At 42.8% G+C, this 19,025-nt stretch overlaps 1 protein-coding gene across 11 annotated transcripts in view; it reads left to right on the forward strand.

Moving 5' to 3' along the window:
• Positions 1-648: 648 nt before the first annotated feature.
• FHOD3 (formin homology 2 domain containing 3) overlaps positions 649-19,025 on the forward strand; it is a 399,793-nt gene continuing 381,416 nt past the window's right edge. For all 11 annotated transcript variants that reach the window (XM_074576320.1, XM_074576316.1, XM_074576317.1 and 8 more), the window contains exon 1: positions 649-968. In XM_074576320.1, the coding sequence (XP_074432421.1) occupies positions 789-968 (180 nt within the window). In that variant the 5' untranslated portion in view covers positions 649-788. The remainder of the gene's footprint in view (positions 969-19,025) is intronic.

A 19,025-nucleotide genomic window follows, 5' to 3' on the forward strand; every position in this document is an offset into this window, starting at 1 on the left:
GCCGCCCCGCCCGCCCCTTCCCTCAGGCCGGGGCCGCCTCCTGCGCCCCCTCCTCGCCCGCTGCCACCCGAGGGGCCCTGGCGGGGCGCGGTGCCCGCCCGGGCGGGCGGTGGCCGTTATTCCGCCCTGAGGCGACGGTCCCTTGGTCGGCCCTGCGAGGGAAGGGCTGCGGAGGAGGGGTCTCTCCCTCTCCCCCGCCGCAGCGGCTCCCGCTCGCTTTCTCCTTCCCCTCCTGCCCGGCCCGGGATCCCGGGCGGACGCTGCTTCCCGCCGCGGGGAGGTCTCCTCAGGAGAGGGAGGAGGGGAGCGCCCGGGCGCCCTTGACGGCGGCGGCCGCGGGGGGGCGCTGGCCGCCCTCCGCCCGGCGGCTCTGGGCTGCCTGCGCCGGCCGCGGCAGTCCCGCTGCCCGCTCGGCGCGCAGCGGCCGGGAATGGGCGAGCTCCTGCCGCCGCTGCTCTGCCCGCGTCCCCCGGCTCCGGCGCCGCCTCCTTTCTCGGCCTGAAGCGCGCCTGCACTCGTGGATCCCGGCGGGGAAGGGGCCATGGGCCGCGTCCCCGAGGCGCGGCGGCTGTGAGGCGGCCGGCGCTCGCTCGGGGAGCCGGGTAGGCTGCCGGCTAGCCAGCCAGCCAGCCAGCCTGTGCCGCGGGAGGGGGGGGTGGCTACGGCCGGGAGGGGAGGTGCCGCTCCCAGCCGGCGGCGGGCACACCGGCGGACACCCAGCGCCTCGGTGCCGGTGACTCGGGGGTGCCCGCTCGCCGCCCGCGCCCCCACCGCCGCCGCGGCGGCGGATGGATGGATGCGGCATGGCCACGCTGGTGTGCCGGGTGCAGCTGCTGGATGACACCGACCCCTTCAACAGCACCAACTTCCCCGAGCCCACCCGGCCGCCGCTGTACACCTTCCGGGAGGACATCCCGCTCGCCACCCAGCTGGCCGGGGTTCACCGCCTCCTGCGTGCCCCGCAGAAGGTACGCGGGAAGGGGGGGCTGGGTGCCTGTGTGAGGGGGGGACGGGAACCGGGCGAAGGGCAGCGGCCTCCCCGCGGGAGCCCGGCAGCGGGGAAGACGGCGGGCGGCCCCCAGGCCCTGAGGGGCGGCAGCCCGGGCTCCGCGCCAGGCGGAGGGGCTGCCCGACCGGGCTCCCTCTTGCCCCGCCGGGCTACCCCTCGCCCCGGCAGTATAGGCATTTCCTTAAGTCCCGGGGAGAGGCCCGAGGGACACACGCCGGAGGGGCTCCCCCGCTGCTCTGGTGGGTTCCTCATTGCCTTCAAGGGCTGCTGCCGCCTCTGCGTTAGCTGTAGCTGCTGTAGGTTTTCCTCTAGGAGGGGGAAACCCCCCCCCCCCCAAACCAAAGCCCGAGCTGGGTATCAAATGCTAAATGCCTGTCCCTTGCTAGTGACTTCGAGATATCTGGAGGTATTGAGGAATAACGCGTTAAGGACAGCCGAGCTGCGAGGACAGGCAGGAATCCCAGCTTTGCTGTGGTAAGGTTTAATGAGCTGGGCAGTTACAGCAAGGGCTTTGGTAAAAATAGCAGCGTGTCTGCTGCCCTTGAAACAATTGGTACTACTGGTCTGAGCTCTTGCGAAGAGCTGCAGCATTGTTACTGCCACGGCCCCTGTCAGATCTCACCTCTCTTCTTGCATACTTCTTCTAATACGTGTGTTGGCATCTCTAGCGCTGCCCTTGAAGTCAGGCACCCGGGCATGATCCTTGAATTTTCAGTTTTCAAAGCAATGCCATTGATTGACATAATAATAATGTTCTTTCATTATTATCTTGTATCTGCACATTAGTTCTGCAGAGTGCACTGAAGAAAAAAGGAAAAGTGCCCACTTCTTTTTTTCTTCCCAGAAGAAAACAAAGTAAAAGTTGTAAAACTTTTATTTTCTCTATGATGAAGTGGGCGGAAAATACTCTCTTAACATTACTTGTTGTATTATATCTTGCTCTTGGGAGCTTGCGTGAAGATGACAAAGGGCTGTGTGTGCCCTTAGATTTAAGGATATCCAAAAGCCCATAAAAGTATTTCAGAGAAAAGCTCTTGGAGTAGACAGAAGTTTTGCATTTGTAGAACAGTTTCTCGCATAATAGTTGCCAAGGATACAGCATCCAGTGAACAGAGCTCTGCTTAATGCACAAAACCTTTGGAAGCTCTTGGTGCGCTGGGTCAATTCTGTTTTCATGTGCTCAGTCGTCCCCAATTCAGAGACTGGTCCCATTGTTTTCAAGGGAGGCTTTTTTTGGAGTCAAAGCTAATTAAAAGGAGGGCAGGATGGATTCCGACATCTAATGGAGTAAATAAAAAGATATTTTAAAATGTGTTTTTACAGTTAATTCAGCAGTTAATTACTTGTTTTTCAGTGGTATTCCACTGTGTGGTGTTTTGCTTTTACTTTGCTTTGAATGCTGGCCTGGCACTTTTTTTATAACCCAAAAACTAATGCAAAAAACTCCAGTGTTTAGTGTCTTAGGAGCCACCTAAAATCCATGGCCACTTCTATACGTTTAACTCCTGCCCAGTGTTTCAGCATGCATCATGTTTCAGAAGTTTGTTTAATGTTTGGAAACTGGACTTACAGCCTTTGAATGAAAGGTGGTTTAAGTCTCTAGAGGTGTTGTAAACCCTGCTACTGAAAGGTAGCTAAAGGCAAGTCCTGTCCCAGTGACTTGTTAATCTGAGGTTCTGACTCTTGCATACGTTTTATTTCTGCTGTTTTAATGATATGGGCAGGCTCACTGAAATCTGCTTACGTGGTTACTGTTACCTTTGTGTTTGCAGGACCTATTTCTGGAGTCCTTAATTATGTCTCTTGGCCTTCTCTTAGCTTCTACAAAGAAAAAAAAACATTGATTAGACTTGTTTACCTTTACTAGTTATACTGAAAGCTTAGCTCTTTGTGTGCACTTGCAGTTAGTGCATCCTTTCTGTGTTTGGCGTTACATCTTTGTGTGTGATTTTGTAGAACCAACTGATTTGTGTCACGTTTTATGGATGGGCTTTCCATTTTCTTTTTTGGAGGTGGGGATATTCTTTCTGCAGCTTTTCCTCAAGACCGTACTCACCTGGTCTCTAGAAGATCACCATGTTAGTTGACCGAGAAGGATTTTGTTCCATTTCTCCCAGACATCAGGACAAACTCTGTGATCTTGGGGGAATGCAGCTGTCAAAGCAGAGCATAGGTTGAAATTCAGGTGTCAGTTCATATTGATGCATTTGAGGCTTGATTGATTAATTACTTTGAAAACTAGTGAGCTAATGGATTGATGGTCCATTTAATACCCTGATAGTGACTAGAGTAAAATATCCTGAAACAGATGGAGGAGTTTATAACTCAAATACATAGGAATGCTGATGTCTAAATCATTCCTGAAATCTTCTAAACTGTTGGCCTTTTTGCCAGCAAGTTGGAATGGTCAATGCTAGCTTTCTTTCATCTGTTTTTAAGTCATCGTCTTTTGACTTGACTTGATGAATATTAATGTATCCTCTGAGTGGAGGTGCCAACTCGCTGCCTTCAAATCTCCAGCTGGTTTGTGCATCTCTGCGTAGACAATGTACTGCTGTGGGATGTACTTGAGAGACTGAAGTCTGTAGCAGGAATCCAGCTCACTTCAATGTCAGATTTTGTCATTGCTGAGTTCAGACTTGTAGTGATGATGGTATTTTTGTAGTTAATAAAATAACTTGTATGTTGCAAGTCATTGTAAGTTAAGTATTATAAACAATTATTAAGAAAACCATTTAAAACTCAAATGAAAAATGCTTTGATATTCTGACCTGTCATAGTATGATGTTATTAGCTTTTTCATAACCAACAAATGTTATAGTTTGACTCCAAAGGGCGGCATTTCCTTAGTCCAGTTCTTTGGAAATACAACTCTTGATTTCGTATTTTGGTTTTACTACTTTTTCTCTTTTAACTCACAAGCATACTTGAGTCTGGAAGCAAGTCTAGATCTATAAAGTGTCTTCAGAATGGCGATGTTTTTAGATCCTCGTTGGAGGAGCGCAGTGAAGTTAGGTGACTGAGATCCGTGGGTACTGGCTAGGATGGGTTTTACTGCCCTGAATGCATCAAGTATCTGAGTGAGGTGAAGCACCTTAACCAGTTGACAGGGAAAACTAAGAAGAAAGGTGTCTGTAATCCTTTTTTCACTTGGAATTAAGTGTTTTGTTTTAATCTCCTCCCTAACCTTTTTCCCCCCAGCTTCTCTTTGTGCATACACCTTTCCCTACAGCCATATCTCTGGATGAAGCAGTTTACTGTACCCGGGATTGAGCTCGGTTCTGCCTTGTGTATGCGGCAGGCGTGCCTGGTGCCCGCATGCTGAACTGAACCCCACGGGGCAGGGCACTGCCATCAGGAATGCTTGCCCGGGGGTATCCCCCATGGTTTCAGGTGCCTCGGTCCTAGGTGGTGACATACCACCTTGGTTGCCAATGCAACACAGTACTACAAATTTTGTTATGGTATTTTTAGACACATCTACAAATTCTTGCTGAGTAACTAAGCCATGTTACAGAGCTTTTTTGGGTTGCCCACATTAATTTGGTTGCCCAGGTGCCATTTTGGATTTGGCTTTTACTACTTTGTTTGTGAGGATTTTAGGTCTCTCTTACTGTCTGCTGTACGAATGAGAACTGAATCTAGTCTGGACTCTGAATTCAGATGTCCCTTTTGTCCATTTCTGTGAATGCTGGGAAAATTCAGAACTAGATCTAAATTTGTGGCTCAGGCCCAGTGCCAATAATGCGCTTTGAATCTAATTTGGTACTTTGGGTTTGTTGGTTTTGAATTGCTTTGAGTTACTTGATACTTCTGACTTGGCTGACACAGGGTCGCTCAGGAGAGTGTATATATATATATATATATGGCCGATGTCAAGTGGTGTGCTTTTTTTAGAGATCTTCTTCATTATAACTTATTCATATAATTACAGCATGCTGAGTATGTTGCCATATTCTGTTTTCACATCCCACTGTACCGTTCAGTGTTGGGGCAGCTCTGTAAGAAACACATGTTCATAATAATATAGGAAATCACACTGTCTAATTTATGAAGAAGATGTAATGGAAATACTTTGTGTAATAATGAAAAACCAAAAAAGAAACCTCACAGTGCATGCAGTGTACTAGTGGCATGGAGGAAATGGGAGATACTGTGCTATAAGGATAGTTCTTTTAGCCTCCTGTTCCCCCTGAGAAAACTGGAGGCAACTTCTGTGTTTAAATCTATTCCAAGAATTTGTAATTAGGAACAATGTCATTCAAGAAATAGTGGTATAAGCAAATAAATCCAATGAGCACTAGAGGGATTCGGGAGTTTCATTCATAAAGAAACCATCCAGATTTCCGTCTTCAGCTGCTGTGATTTTGCCCTAGATTAAAGCCATGACTGACTCTGGGGCATGGTGTGATGTAAACTGATAGCAGAGGCTGTTCCACCGGGTTCTGTCCTGGCATGGAGCTTAGCTCTGGCATTGAACTCAACGCCAGGCTGTATCCTGGCGTCAACTTCAGGTTTTCTGAGAACAGAAAACCTACTAACTGGCTCCTTTTCCCTGGGTTTCCTTGAAGCACTGTGGCATTAAGAAATGCCGTGGTACACAGATGCTAGGCAGAAGCAAGAAGAAGAGAGGGCGGTTTGGGTCCTGATCCTGCTGAAGGTAGCGGTAAATAGAGCGACTGTTCTCTGAAGAGAGTATTTTTGGGTTGGTCATTATGCTCTTCATGGGAGCTGAAGAATAGAAGACGAAAACTGGAATGTCATCATTGTCCCAGGGAAAATAAACGCACAGGCAGGAGAAGCTGGCTGATAACTTCTGCAAGTGTTGCTGCTGAGGACTGGGGAGTATTTTAGTTGAGGGCTGTCTTCCTATTCTCCCTGAGGCAGGTGGACATCAGCTCTTTCTCATCCTTCAAGAGAAAGAGGGGGCTTAACACAGCAGTTATTTCTGACAGGTTTCCAAAGTGTTCTGGATCTAGCCAAATATTTCTGGAGCTGACAAAGTCCCATGCTTCAAGAGATTGACCCTGTAGTGGTTGTGTGTGCTTGAGTTTTGTAGGGAAGTATTTATGAGGGCAGAGTGGATAGGATCCAGCTCAGTCTTCTGACTCGAAAGCATAGGCTGCATTATTTTCCTGTGTGAAACACACTCTTCTGGGGGAGTATAAACACCCACCCAAAGGCACAACTGTGAAAAGCTGCCCGGTCTCCAGCAGCTTATTGTCTCCTGCTGTGTGGGCCTTCAAAGGGGCAGAGATACCTGTACAGCAGATACGAAGTAACTGTCAAACACTGGGCTTTAGCTCCAGGAGTTTAACATAAGAGGTCTTTGAAGTTCTTGCAAGGTTCTTCTGATGAGTTATAGTTTGGGCAAGTTATAGTTAAGTTCAGCTGTTTGATTTAGGCTTAAAAGCCATATTGTAAAAGCAGGGGAGCAGACCTGTCCTGGAGGTCTAATTCCTGAATTTGACACTTCCCTCTTGCAAGTGTCTCAGTTTGGCTGCTCGCGTCTTGAGTCTCTGTAGAGCTCAGTGTCAAGAATGGTGGGAGCGAGTGTGATGTCAGCAGGTAGTTCTCAGGGGACCGTTCAATTTTGAAATCACAGACTGGTCAGATGCAGCATCTGGAAAGTGACAGCGCCATGCATTTACTGGAGGTTTGTAATCAAACAAAGGAGGTGAATAGGAACAAGTTAGATTTTGCTTCCAGGTCTTGTACTTGCAGTTACAAATGTCAATGTTTTCTTTCAAAACCATTTGTAGATACCTCCTTCCAAACTCTTCCAAGATTGCTCTATGAAGATTGCCAGTGGCTTGAGTTAGCAAGAGACTAAGACAATTTCAGCCTGTATCTGTGTTGGTGGAAGAATGGTCAGGGAAACATGTGGGACCTGGCATGCTCCAATCTCCTCTTCTTCCTGTGTTGTCCCAAATAAGAACAAAAGTTCTAAAAATTTTCAGGAAGAGTTTCCTCTTTCCAGTGCTTGCACAGCCATCCTCCCTCACCAGTAATTAGGGTCTAAATGAGAGTCCCTTTTCTTTCTGTCTGATCTCATTCACTGGGTTGTGAAGATGAGTATTACAACCCTTGTGCAATTGTACGCAAGGCAGTTGGGCTGTAAGTCGATCATCCATCACATTATCACCTGTGACAACACCACTTGGTTTTACAGTCCACTTCTCTGACCGCAATTCAGCCAGGACAGAGGTTGCTAACTCTACTTTTTCAAAAAGTGTCATGTATTTTTTGGTGACCCTGAGTGGCGTGGGTTGGGTCTATAGACCTTCTTTGCGGAACAGTGCTTCAGTAAGCTGTACCCATGTGCTGGGATATTCCTTCATTACCGGCTCAGAGGAAAGAGTGCCAGCTACTACACCTCTGTCATCACTTTCCACACCACCTGGATTGCATTATATTAATATTAACTTTATATTGTATTACAGTTATTAATAAGACAGCAAGGAATGTTGTTACATATTTTTAGCAGAGGAACAAGTTGGGACAAAAGTAATAGCGAGTTCTCTAGTAGGCCCAGCTACCTAGAAACATCTGCAGCCATCTGGCTTATGAAACTATTGAAGTAAAGGTGAGACTTGAAAGTTCACTTTCCACGTCATCAGCTTAATACATGTATGTATTAAAAAATGCATTGTAGTTTCCAATTCCAAATGCTTGAAAAGAAGTAATTTTCTCATTCCCAGCATTTTAAGAATGCTTTAAAAAAAAAAGAAAAAAAAAAGGCTTAGACCTTTTCCTTTACTTTCAGTATGACTACTTGACTTTAGTAGTACTTCTAAACTGACCCTCTACCTGTATTGTGAGGAAGATATTTATTTGAATTACAAAGTCCTGGAAAAAAGTTGCTTATTTTGATTCTGGATGCCTAGTCATTATTGCTAAACAAGGGCAACGCAGTATTATTATTTGGTCATCATTTTACATGGTAATGTTCGGTAGGCTGAATGGCAAAGAGTGGGGGGACTGGAAAAGCAGCTTCATCTCTTTTTAGTCATAGTTCTAGAGTGGTTTTTAAGGCAAAGTATATATACTTGGAAAAATGAGACTTGGACAGTGTTGCCTGGTGTTTACTAACAGTTCAACTCTTGATATCAGGCAGATGAGAAAAAGCTGCATAAATAAACAAATCATAATACAAAGTCAAGTCAGGTATGCGTCATTACATGCAGTAGTGGAGGGATGTGTATTGTTTAAAGCTTTATGGTTGTCAGCCACAAAAATAGTAAGCTGGATCTTGTGCTTTGTGTAGGTCAACAGGTTGTATTGCTTTAACTCTATTGATACAGATAAAGCATTACAATTTTCCTTTTGTCCATAGCATGCGTGATTATATTGGAATAAAATGCACTTACAGATAGCTTGTATTTCCCTATTTAGGAAAGAAAGTTATGCTGCCTTCATCTTGGTTTCTGTGTTATCTTCTAGTTTTAGAAACTAGAGACTATGCCAGGTAAAAAGATAATTTTAAGTATCATTGATGTTGATTCAAAAATGAAAATGTGAGACATTTCAGCACTGTTCTTTGAAGCTAGTCGCCTCAGATTTACTAATGAGCCCTTCAGCCTTTGTAAGTCAAATTGGGAAAAATAAGTATTTTCTTTAGAATTGTAAATATACTATTGCAGCTGTATGTAACAGCTTCAGAGATAAAGTAGCTGCTTCAGCTGCAGGTGAGCTGCCTAGGGATTTTGTGTCTAGCTTTTTCTGATGGCTATGTTATCAGCAAGGAGAAGATGAAGTTCTGGGCCCCTCTCTGGTGGGGCTGCTCAGCATGTTCATTGTGAACCACCTGGCATGATTTGGGGGCTGGCAAAGGAGGCAGCTGTAACTCTCATAGCTGTGCCAGCTAGGTTGCTCATCCAAGGGTCATATGCAAGGTAAGGCTACCTAAAAAATCATGTCTGTTTTCTTACTTCATTACTACAAGGCTATTGTACAGCAAGGTTTGCGAGAAAAGAGCCTAACAGCAGGGTGTGCAATCAGGATACCAACAGGAATCTCATCTGTGCTACTGAAATGCCAAATGGGGACTTATGCCTGGTTTTTGTCAGGGTGGAGCAGTTGTTCTGAATTTTCTCCAAAGCACCAGTGATGACCCCATTCTAGCTGTGTTGTAGACATAAATAGTCTTCTAGTGCTTGGAAACACTTGGCATTTTATGGGAAGTGGAGAAATCGAAAGAGCTACATATCTACCCTCTGTTTATTACCATATTCCAGCAGCTGTCCCTGGAGCGTGACCTTTGGCTCCATGCACAAAAGGGTTTTTTTTTTCCCTCCATCTCTAGCATTGTGAGGGAATTGGCTTGCAAAAATCTGGAGTTCTCTGCCCTCTTTATGGGAGGTCTTGGTGTCTCTGGTGGGGGAGACCCTCTCAGCTTTGCCAGGCAGAGAATTAAGGATATCTGTTGAGCTTTATTCTTTGCACCTGAGAGGTGTAGCAATCCTGCAGGGCCTCAGCAATTAAAGGTGATGAGCAGCTGGAGAAGAGGAGGGAAGAAGCAGCAAGGGGGAGAAGGAAAATGGTGCCGTTTCCTGTGACCCTTGGAAGAAAGGGAAGATTCCTGAAACTGTGAAGTTCGTGTGTTCTGCCCTGTCTCACAGGCACTGAGGAACTCTGTAGTTGACTGTTGCCTCTAAAAAGTAAGTGAACTTGTGGGATTTCTTTGGGTTTTGGTGTGTTGTGGTGTTTTTGGCTTTTTGTTTGTTTTGTTTTAAACTTGGTCACTTTCAAAAGGGTGCAAGGATTGATAGTGGTCAGTGCCAAGGAAAGGAGGTGAGCTGCAGATTTACCTGTGTCTGGTTATGGAAGCGTGTCGGTCCTAAGGCTAGTGCCCTCTGAATTTCAGAAGTTTCCCTCATGAAACACACTTCTTCGAACTCTTTTATGCCTATTTATAGAAAACTGTAATGTGATTTGAAAATGGACACTTTTGAAAAACTGTGTGCCTGAGGAAGAAAAGGTACTGTTAGGGCAAATGATACTATTTGTGTAACTTGTGCTTTTCAATCTCTACACGTGTTTCTTCCCTGTCTTCATCATTCTTTCTTTCAAGTACTTTGTATCATGCTACCAGTTGAGTCAAGCTTCTCTTAAAAATGCAGAAGGCTTGTAATTCTCCAGTGACCACAAGTAAGGTAGGCAAGCTTTATTCACAAGTGGAAAAGCAGGGTATAAGTAAAACATGGTATTTTATTTCAGACAGATGTGACCAATTTAATGTGTGTTAGTATTCTAAATGATTAATGTATTGCAGTGATCATTGCTGGTCACAGTTGAAGGACTCTCATTTTACTGTGAATTTTTTGTTCTGGTTTGATTATAATACATGAGACATTTTCTCTTGTGGCTGTACAAGGCAGAATGAAATGCAACTCTTCTGGATTTAGTATGTACTGTTTTGTGTGCCTGTGACCCAAGCATTCCCTTCCTGTCTTGTGCAGCCTTCGTTTGATATTGTAATACTCCTCATTATGCTTCCTTGTTTATGTCCCCTTTCCACATTTTTGAGCAGAAGTGAGCTTAAGTTATTGAAAGTAATGCATTTCGATTTGTTATAGTTGCCTTGTAGATGGTAACATGTTCTTCTTTAGATGCTGAGTCCAATTTTGGTTTTTTTAGCCTAATTAAAAAGTTAACTTGTCTGCAGTATTGTTTCAGCTTCTGTATGGTGGTTTTACTGGGTTTTATTCTGCCTTATGTGTTGTTACTGTAATTAAGAAGCTTCTTCTAGACTGACTTTTGGCTTAAGAAGGAAAACGAGCCATTTTTGTGATGAAACTCAATATTGGGGGGTAAGTGGTAGAAGAAAATCCTGATCTTTTAGAAGGTAAAGGAGCATAGTTTCTGAGACTCAGGGTGTGTTTCTTCAGATGCTACTTAATTAAGCTTATAGGTTTCCTGTCTTCTCAATGGACTTTTTTTTTTTTTTTGCTTGGTTTTGAAATGTGCACCGAAAAAGCTACCACAGTTAGGAAAGTGAATTCACGCTAAAGCCTAGTGTATGCCCATATCTTTGAGTTTCTGAAATTACTGTTCAGATTCTCAGAGTTCAGTTTTTCCGGTGCTTTTATTTCACTTGCTGAAGAGAAATGCCCTTTGGAGGAACAACCACCTGTAGATAAGTTTGAAGGTGGAAGCTTGCGATAATGCAGAGAATTATCTCAAGATGCATATATTCTTTCTTTGCTAATTAGATGTGCCTTAATTTATATGTGTGTTGAGCTTGAAAGTCTTTCTCTTATCAAGGGATCTGAAGGAAAAGTGTAATATTCATCTGTACAAAGATGAAGAGGGAGAGAATGCTGTTTAGGCTCATTTTCAGAAGCTGTATCGAAAAAGATTAATGGTCCTGGAATACTGGTAATGAAACACAGCCTTACTCTTCCTCCCATCATTGATTAGTATTCAGCTCCAGTTTTAGCGTGTGGAAGTCATTACTGTTTAATAGATCATTTAGCTATATGCTAGAGGATACATGATTGCATTGTGGTGTCACCTTTTTTTTTGTTTTGATAGTCTCAAAACATTAGGTCCTACAGGTCTTAAGTCTGAAGCTGTCTGTTACACAACAAGATTAGTTTCTTTTTATTTAAAAAAAATCTGTATAGTTGTAGGGAAAAGCCTGAAGATGTGACTTTTGAAGATTAAAAAGACAGTGAGAGCTTAATATTTTTAATTAAGAGTTAACACTTGAATGTATAAAAACATCCTGACTTGAAGAAAAGACATTTTATTTTTTTTTATTTTGTTCAGTGTTACGAAAAACAGGTATTTAAAAGCATCCTTGCAAATGCTGTTTCAAAATGCGTCCTGTAACTGCTACCTCAGCACAGAAGTTCAGGAGCACGCAGGGTGACAAGTGAATTGTGTCCTCACTGGCAGTATTTTCAGGGCAGGATTGAAGTACGCTGCTTTAGCGTTGACAAAGCTAAGTCATCTGAACAGCTGCCAATGAAGGTAAAAGGATATTGATTTTCAAGGTTGCCAAAACAGTGTCTGTCTCTTGTGAGCGCTAAATCATATTGAAAGGAATTGGAGTAAAACTGTCATTTGTTCTAATGTTTTCCTTTGTGGACTATTAATCAAGACTGGCAAGATGCAAGTGTATGCTCTGCCGATAAAGACACCCGTTAGTATGGAGCAACTGTCTGTCTAGTGCTGCTCCTCCCAGTGTGGACTCCAGTTTGCCATCACGTTCTCTCAACATGTTTCAACATGTAATTGCATTGGCCTGTATACAGCAGCGTGGCCGTCTTGGGCTTTAATCCTAGCTGTTGGAAGAGTGCTGATTGAATTGCAGGCTAAAAATAGGCTTTATTCAGACATGCTGTACACTATCAGTTGCGCTCTGCTTTGGCAGTTTGTTGGTAACATGACATAATTAAAAGTTGACAAAGGCAATATGCAGAATGCTGTCCAGCGACTTCTAGGATTTTTGTCTTGAATGAGGTATTTTCTTAACTTGATGAAGCTGGCTAGCATGGTTACACCTCAAATAAGTGACCTACTGCATTAAATTCTTTGATAGTTCTGGTAGGCTGCTGAAAGAATGTTCTTGCCTTAAAACATTCTTTAGATTGATGTTGCTTTAGTGGGAAAGCCACTGGTAACAGCCCCTAGCATTTGGAAATCATTACAGCTAGGTGTGATTTGAGTGACAAAAAGGAGATCAGAAATATTTTTCAGTGAAGTGTAAGTTGAGTTACATTCCTTTATGTTGTTATGGTTTGTCATTGATATTCCAGCAAATATTTCGGAAAGATATAAGCAGCTGATGAGGGGAGAATAGCTCACTATCTCACGAGTAGTCATCAGCTAGTGTTATTTTAAGAAGTCTCAAGGGAGATTGATTAAAATTATGCTCTCATGTTCTTCATCCACAAAATTAGATTTCTTGAAATAAAAACAGTAATCTAAATCTCTGAGATAATTAAGTACCAACTCGTAACATACTGTTTGGAGAAATATTCAAATGAAAAAAACCCCACCTTTTTCCTCAGTGAATTCTTCTGAAGGAACCGACATGGGATGCAGGCTGCCAAGTACTCAGTCTCTGTGCTTAGATGTTAAATTCAGGGAAGGGAAAATAAACTACAAACAATTTACTGTAAAAAGATTATTTTCTTGGATGATTGTGTGTATACGTAGATGCAATTGAAGCAATGTTATACATACCTCTGTTTTCTCATGTTGGTTATTTGTCCATTTCTTCTAAGTAAGTCGAATCAAGACTCATGTTCTGTAGGTGAGTCACGGGAGGTTAATACTGCAGTTGAAGTCATGTCTGCCTGTTACTTCTTAACAGGCTGGCTGTTTGACAATTTAAAATAAAAGTGACTGATCTCATGCTGTATTTCCATGTGGCTACTAGTAATTTCTGTGGTTTGATTTATATCTAAAGGCAGATTCCTAAGAGAACCAAAGACTGATGGAATTGGGGTGACTGTACATGAGAAGAGAAAAAAAGAGGGAGTCTATAAAATTTTCCTGACCCAGAAACAGGAATACAATCATGAGGAGGTTGTTACCCAAATTTAGTATCTCTTGTAGACTTTTCTTTGTCAGTTGTAACTTTATGAATAGGTGTTATGTCAAGATATTTTGCAGGAGAATCTGTTCTACAAGACTGAAACCCCTCTTCATTTTCAGGTATCTCTCTTAAAAATTGGTAGGTTTTGTTGTGAGAAACTGTAACTAGCTGCCTGGGGACGTATATGAAGGATTTGGCATGAGTGTTCTTACCATAGCCTGTAACAGCATACTTGTGTAACCTTGCGCCTGTCCTACCAGGGAATTTGACTCTTATATTTGCTGTTGCAAATATGCAACCTATGGAACCTATTTTGGCTTGATTGTAAAGCTGTAACCACTGGGCAATAACCTGAATGGTGCTCATATTAGTGTCCGTCTTTATGAGCTACTAGTGGAAACGGAAAAACCTATTTACTTAATCAGATGCTATTGAAGATAATTACTGTGTTCAGTTTGTTTTTCTTGCGGAGAAGGAAGGTGAGTGCAAATCCCCAGCCACAGAATGTTTATACGCACACATCATGGTGTTTGGACAATTACAAAGGCTGGTGTAGCAAAGCAATGTTTGTGCCGTCTTTCTTTCTTCCTACCCTTCCCCTTGCTTTTTTTTTTTTTCTTTTTTCAGTATTGCAGACCACGCTGTAGTGGCACAAGCTCAGTTTACAAGTGATGGTGGTTTGCGGGTCTCCTCAAGGAGACAGATTTTGACCATTGATGATAACTACTTCATTACTCTTGATGGATGAAACCATGGTGAATGGGTATTTTGTGCATGGGACAACTGTACATGTCTCAAGTAACTAGGGCTTGATCTTTTCTTCCACTGTAGGTAAGAGTGGAAGAAAACTAGCTTGGAGAGGGGTTGTAGTTTTTCAATAAAAGTGCTTATTTAAAACGTGGAAATACTAGCATTGTAATTTCTTGATTCTCAGAAGCAATTTCTGGAGGGCTGTCTATGAAAAGGGTGCTGCTGTAACCTGCAGTGCTAACAAAAAGATAACCTAGTAATGAAATTACATTTAAGCTGTGTATTACAACCTAATATTCAAAGCCTTGTGCGCTCATGACTATATTCCTTAGTTACAGGTAGCAAACGTGTACTGTTAGTTGCAGAGATGCTTGCAGTGAGTAGCATAAATTTGACTTGTAATTTTTTGAGGTCGCTTAGTGAAGAACTTCTGTTTGGAGCTGAGGAGAGTTCAAGCTTTGAAACCCATACATGCAGATGGATAAAACTGGTAGAGCTACTACACTAGTGCAAAAGGAAAAAAAACAAACAAAACACTTGTAATGCAGACAAAGCCTACCTTGCCTTTGGACACACACCTACATTTCTGGCAGAATGGGGAATGCAAAATAAATATTCTCTTTCCTGTATTAACTCTTGGACAATAGCCATTCCTTCTTCCCAGAAACACGAGGTTTTGGAGCCGTCGGCTGTTTGGGCGCAGGAGCGAGTGGGTGGGCAGAGGAGAGTGGCGCCTGGGATTCCAGGAGCAGCTCTACAGCGGAATGTCTCCTAATGGCAAAATTGGCGTGAAGTTTAAATACCAGCATTGCTGCTGGCAAATTTTACAGTTAATGTTTTGTTTATGTAGTTCTCCCTTGGGTGTTATATTGTGCCCTTAGCATAGTCTCCTAAAGCCCTACAAAGCAAAACAAAGTACTAAGCTGATGAGCAAGCTTTTATTGGCAGCTTGCTTTGTTCTTGTCCAGGAGAAAATAGGTTTGTATTTACTCTGTTATTTTATGATTTAGGGGCAGGGGAATTATTTTGCTGTCTTTAAATTCTTCAAGCTTCTGTAAGTGAAAATAAAGTTAAAAGAAGTATGTCTATTGCTTGGAACAAAAAAATGTTAAGTCTTTCCAGCTTCCCTGAAATAAGTGTTATCCCTGAGGCAGCCCCTGAGAAAACTTTCACAACTCATTTCATGAATGAATTGGTATCCATCTATTTTACTGGTTTGGAGGAAAAATATTTATGTTTCCGTCTCATCAGTGTCATAGCAGCAAGTGTCTAAATTTTCTGTGAGGAAAACAGTGTTTTTTTAAATGTATCTTAGATGAAACATGTTTAAGTTATCATTTTAATATACTAGTTCAATGTAGTAAAAATGCCCAGTTAAGGCAATAAAACTGTATCAAGATGGACTATTTTTTCTCAAGTGTAAACCTCACATATTTGAAAGTAGTTAGTTGAACATTTGTAGGAAAAGTTTTTGGGATGAAAGGTTTTACAGAATTTGTCATGAAAGTGACGTCAATACCTATTCAAGCAGTTGATTTGGAAACAGACCTCTTAACCAATGTTCAGTTTCCTCCTTTGCCTGAATGGACGTATAACTCCATTTCTCACCTCTCAGGAGAGGGCTGTTACCGTTAAATGTGAGCGGACCATTCCACGTTTGTATTAAAAATATAAATCCAATGTATAGGACTGTGGTGGTATTTGACAGTATGATACAGGCTGTGATCACCCTAGTTTTGGCATGTTGTATTATATAGTTCACGCAAGGAAGGTGTTAATGAGACTGGCCTTTGGGATCTGCTTTTTAAAATGGGCTTAGGAGACTTTTAACTGTTGTGTTTCCTATTAGAGTGATAGGGATCTTTGGAATCATGTTAATGAGTAGGAACTCAGTTTAAAAAACACTATAAGTTTTTGCTATAGCAATTTAAGTGATTTAAATTGGAATAAAATAAAGAAGGAACATATAAATGGGAACCTAAATAAAAATATCACATTTGATTTGGGAACAAGATTTTCTTGAGCCACTGTCAGTTTTTGGGTGAGAGCATAGAAAATGAGTGATGGGAAGAGATTTGCTTGCAAAAATACTTATTGTTGAAGGAACACACCATGTTGGCATATGTAATGAGAGACTCTTGATGTGTAAGGTACTCTCAATGCAAAGATATTTTAGTTCATTTTAGCTTTACTTACCAGATTGTAATGGGACAGTTGTCAGAGGGGAGGATGTTTTCTCCATGCTCTTGATGACACAGCGCTGGCTAATACTTTGCGTCCAGGCCAGACCTTAAGTAAGTAATTTTGGTATGTTCCTGTGTGTCTCCATAGCACGGTGATGGACGACTGGTACTTAGAAGCCGTTTTCCTACTCGCTTAGCCGCTGTCAAATTATTCAGTCTTCATAGTATAAGACTAAACAGCTTCTGGTTTGTACTTGTCTGTTGAACTTCATAGTTCTTCTGCTTTTTCTCCTTCCTGGAAAAAAAATAAATATGCCCTACTTGGTATTGGAATGGCTTTTCTGTCATGAGCCATCATTTAGGCTTGTATAACAGTCAGCCAGCAGCTGCTATAGGGTTTACATGGAATTTGTTGCATTTCTTATATTGTTTTAGGTTTGCCTTGTTAACGAAGATCATAGGGCTATGTGAAGCTTGACACGTTTAAGGGTAACTCAGCAGAGTGGTTTGTAAACCAAAAATCCTCTCAGCACAAGTTTAACCATAGACAATAATAGATTCCTTTGTCTTAGCATCCTGTTGAGGTTTCGGCAACCACTATGTCTTTTCCAGCCAAAGGAGGGCCAACTTGTTATCACACTGTTGTTTAGCAATCAGGGCTGACCCTTCAGGAATGGAAATTACAGAATGACTTGATTGCACTCTTTGGGAGATGATCATAGTGTACCAAAAAGGTCTCGACTGTGGAAAAGAATCTCTTGAATATTTTGTGCTAAATGTACCACTGTTCTCAAGTGTGACTTGTGTTACCCGATGCTGAATTCCAACCCAGGCTGTAGTGGGAGGGAAGCACGGATGCTTGGGTCAGCCCCTGACGCGTTATGTTTTTGTTTATAAGCTGAGGTGCTCTTATATGCCTTTCTGTGCCCTAAAGCTGTGTAAGCTTTGTTGTTGCTTTACAGATTCATTTTTTTGGTTTGGTCTCTCACCAAACTGAGAGCTGTTTCTGTCACCCTCGCTTGGACTGTTGCCTTTGCTTAGCAGGGAACCTCGCTCTCCCCACACAGGGGCTCACAGGGCCATTAAGGTGCATAGATATCTTTAATATCTAGACCATCTCAGTACTGTCAGGATGATAAAGTTACTGCATAAAAATCTTTAATCCACTGCTGAAATCTTTAATCCGCTGATGCTTTAGTTCTCCAGAGGAGCCCTAGGTCTCGTTGGTTGTGGCACAGGCTGGACTCTGACTGCCCCTCCTGTAAGAATTGACAGGAGGTCACTGGGGACCACACCAGTATTTAAACCAAAATGCAAGCTAATGAAGCAAGTCCGCTAGAATTCAAATGAATTAAAACCCACCCAAATGAAAATGTAGGTGTTTAGCTTGATGTGGCCTTACACCCTTGTTGCGTGGACTGTGTCCTTCCCCTTGTTGCCAGCTCTCGGGAGGAGGGTGGCCAGTGGTGCCTGTATAGCCTGGAACACTTCCCAGTCACTGTTTGATTGTCATCAAACAGAGGTTGAGGTGGTTGCAGCTCTGGCCTCTGCCCAGGCAGCCTGGAGATGAGAAGGTTGCTTTTGGGATAGGGACCCCTAACCTCTGCTTTTTTGGGGTTTTGGGGGCATGTTTTCACAGGGTATCTTTCTAGATTGGGTGTAGCAAAGGGGTAGGGGGATGGAGGCGGGCAGAGGCCAGGCAAGATCCTGAAACTCAGGATCCCAGTGCCTGTGGTGGCCAAGATTGCAAACACCTGTCTGTAGGAGGATTTTTGCTCCCCTGGTCTACTATGGACAGGAAAACCAGCCTCAAAAGCCAATGGGGAGAGCCTAATGCTGGGGTTGAGAGATCCTGCATAAGCTTAAATTAGCAGAGCTTTGCTCGCAGGATTTCTGTCTGTCATGTACTTGCAGCATTGCTGGCTTTTGCATGCAACGCTGAACTTCGTGTCAGGGTTCCCCTCCACTGTAAGGACAAGGTTACCACTTATATAACAATTGCAAATTATAGTAGAAATTGACAGCAGATCTATATAGTAGGCTGTTTACAACCCCCTACCACGATTATTAAATAAGTTGTTTCTAAAGAAGGACTGTATTTATTTACTAGTAATCAATATTCTTTTATATGATTCTGGAAGGGCAGTCAGGACAAATAAATTGTGTGTGTTAACTTTTCTATTGGTGCATAGGTCTTGCAGTTAGTCATCCAGATACTCATCAGTGCAATTTCTTATTATAAACAGTGCAATTTCATGTCATAAACATTACGTCTAACTGGAAATGAAGAGAGTAAGAGAGAAATACCTAGATTTCTTTCTTATACTAAAAGTGTTTCGTGCCCCAGTAATCATAAAATCAAGATGTTTAAATTTTTTGCTAGTGCAGCTCATGATACAACTTCTTACAATTAGTCTATTTAAAAAAAAAAAAAAGAGATCTCATTCTGTTAAAGATTATCTTCTCTGAATATGTTCAAGGAAAACGGCTAATTGAGACAAGAACAAACTGCCTTCAGAGCTAAACAAAATTA

The sequence above is a fragment of the Larus michahellis genome, chromosome 2 (assembly GCF_964199755.1).
Source record: "Larus michahellis chromosome 2, bLarMic1.1, whole genome shotgun sequence".
Lineage (NCBI taxonomy): Eukaryota > Metazoa > Chordata > Aves > Charadriiformes > Laridae > Larus > Larus michahellis.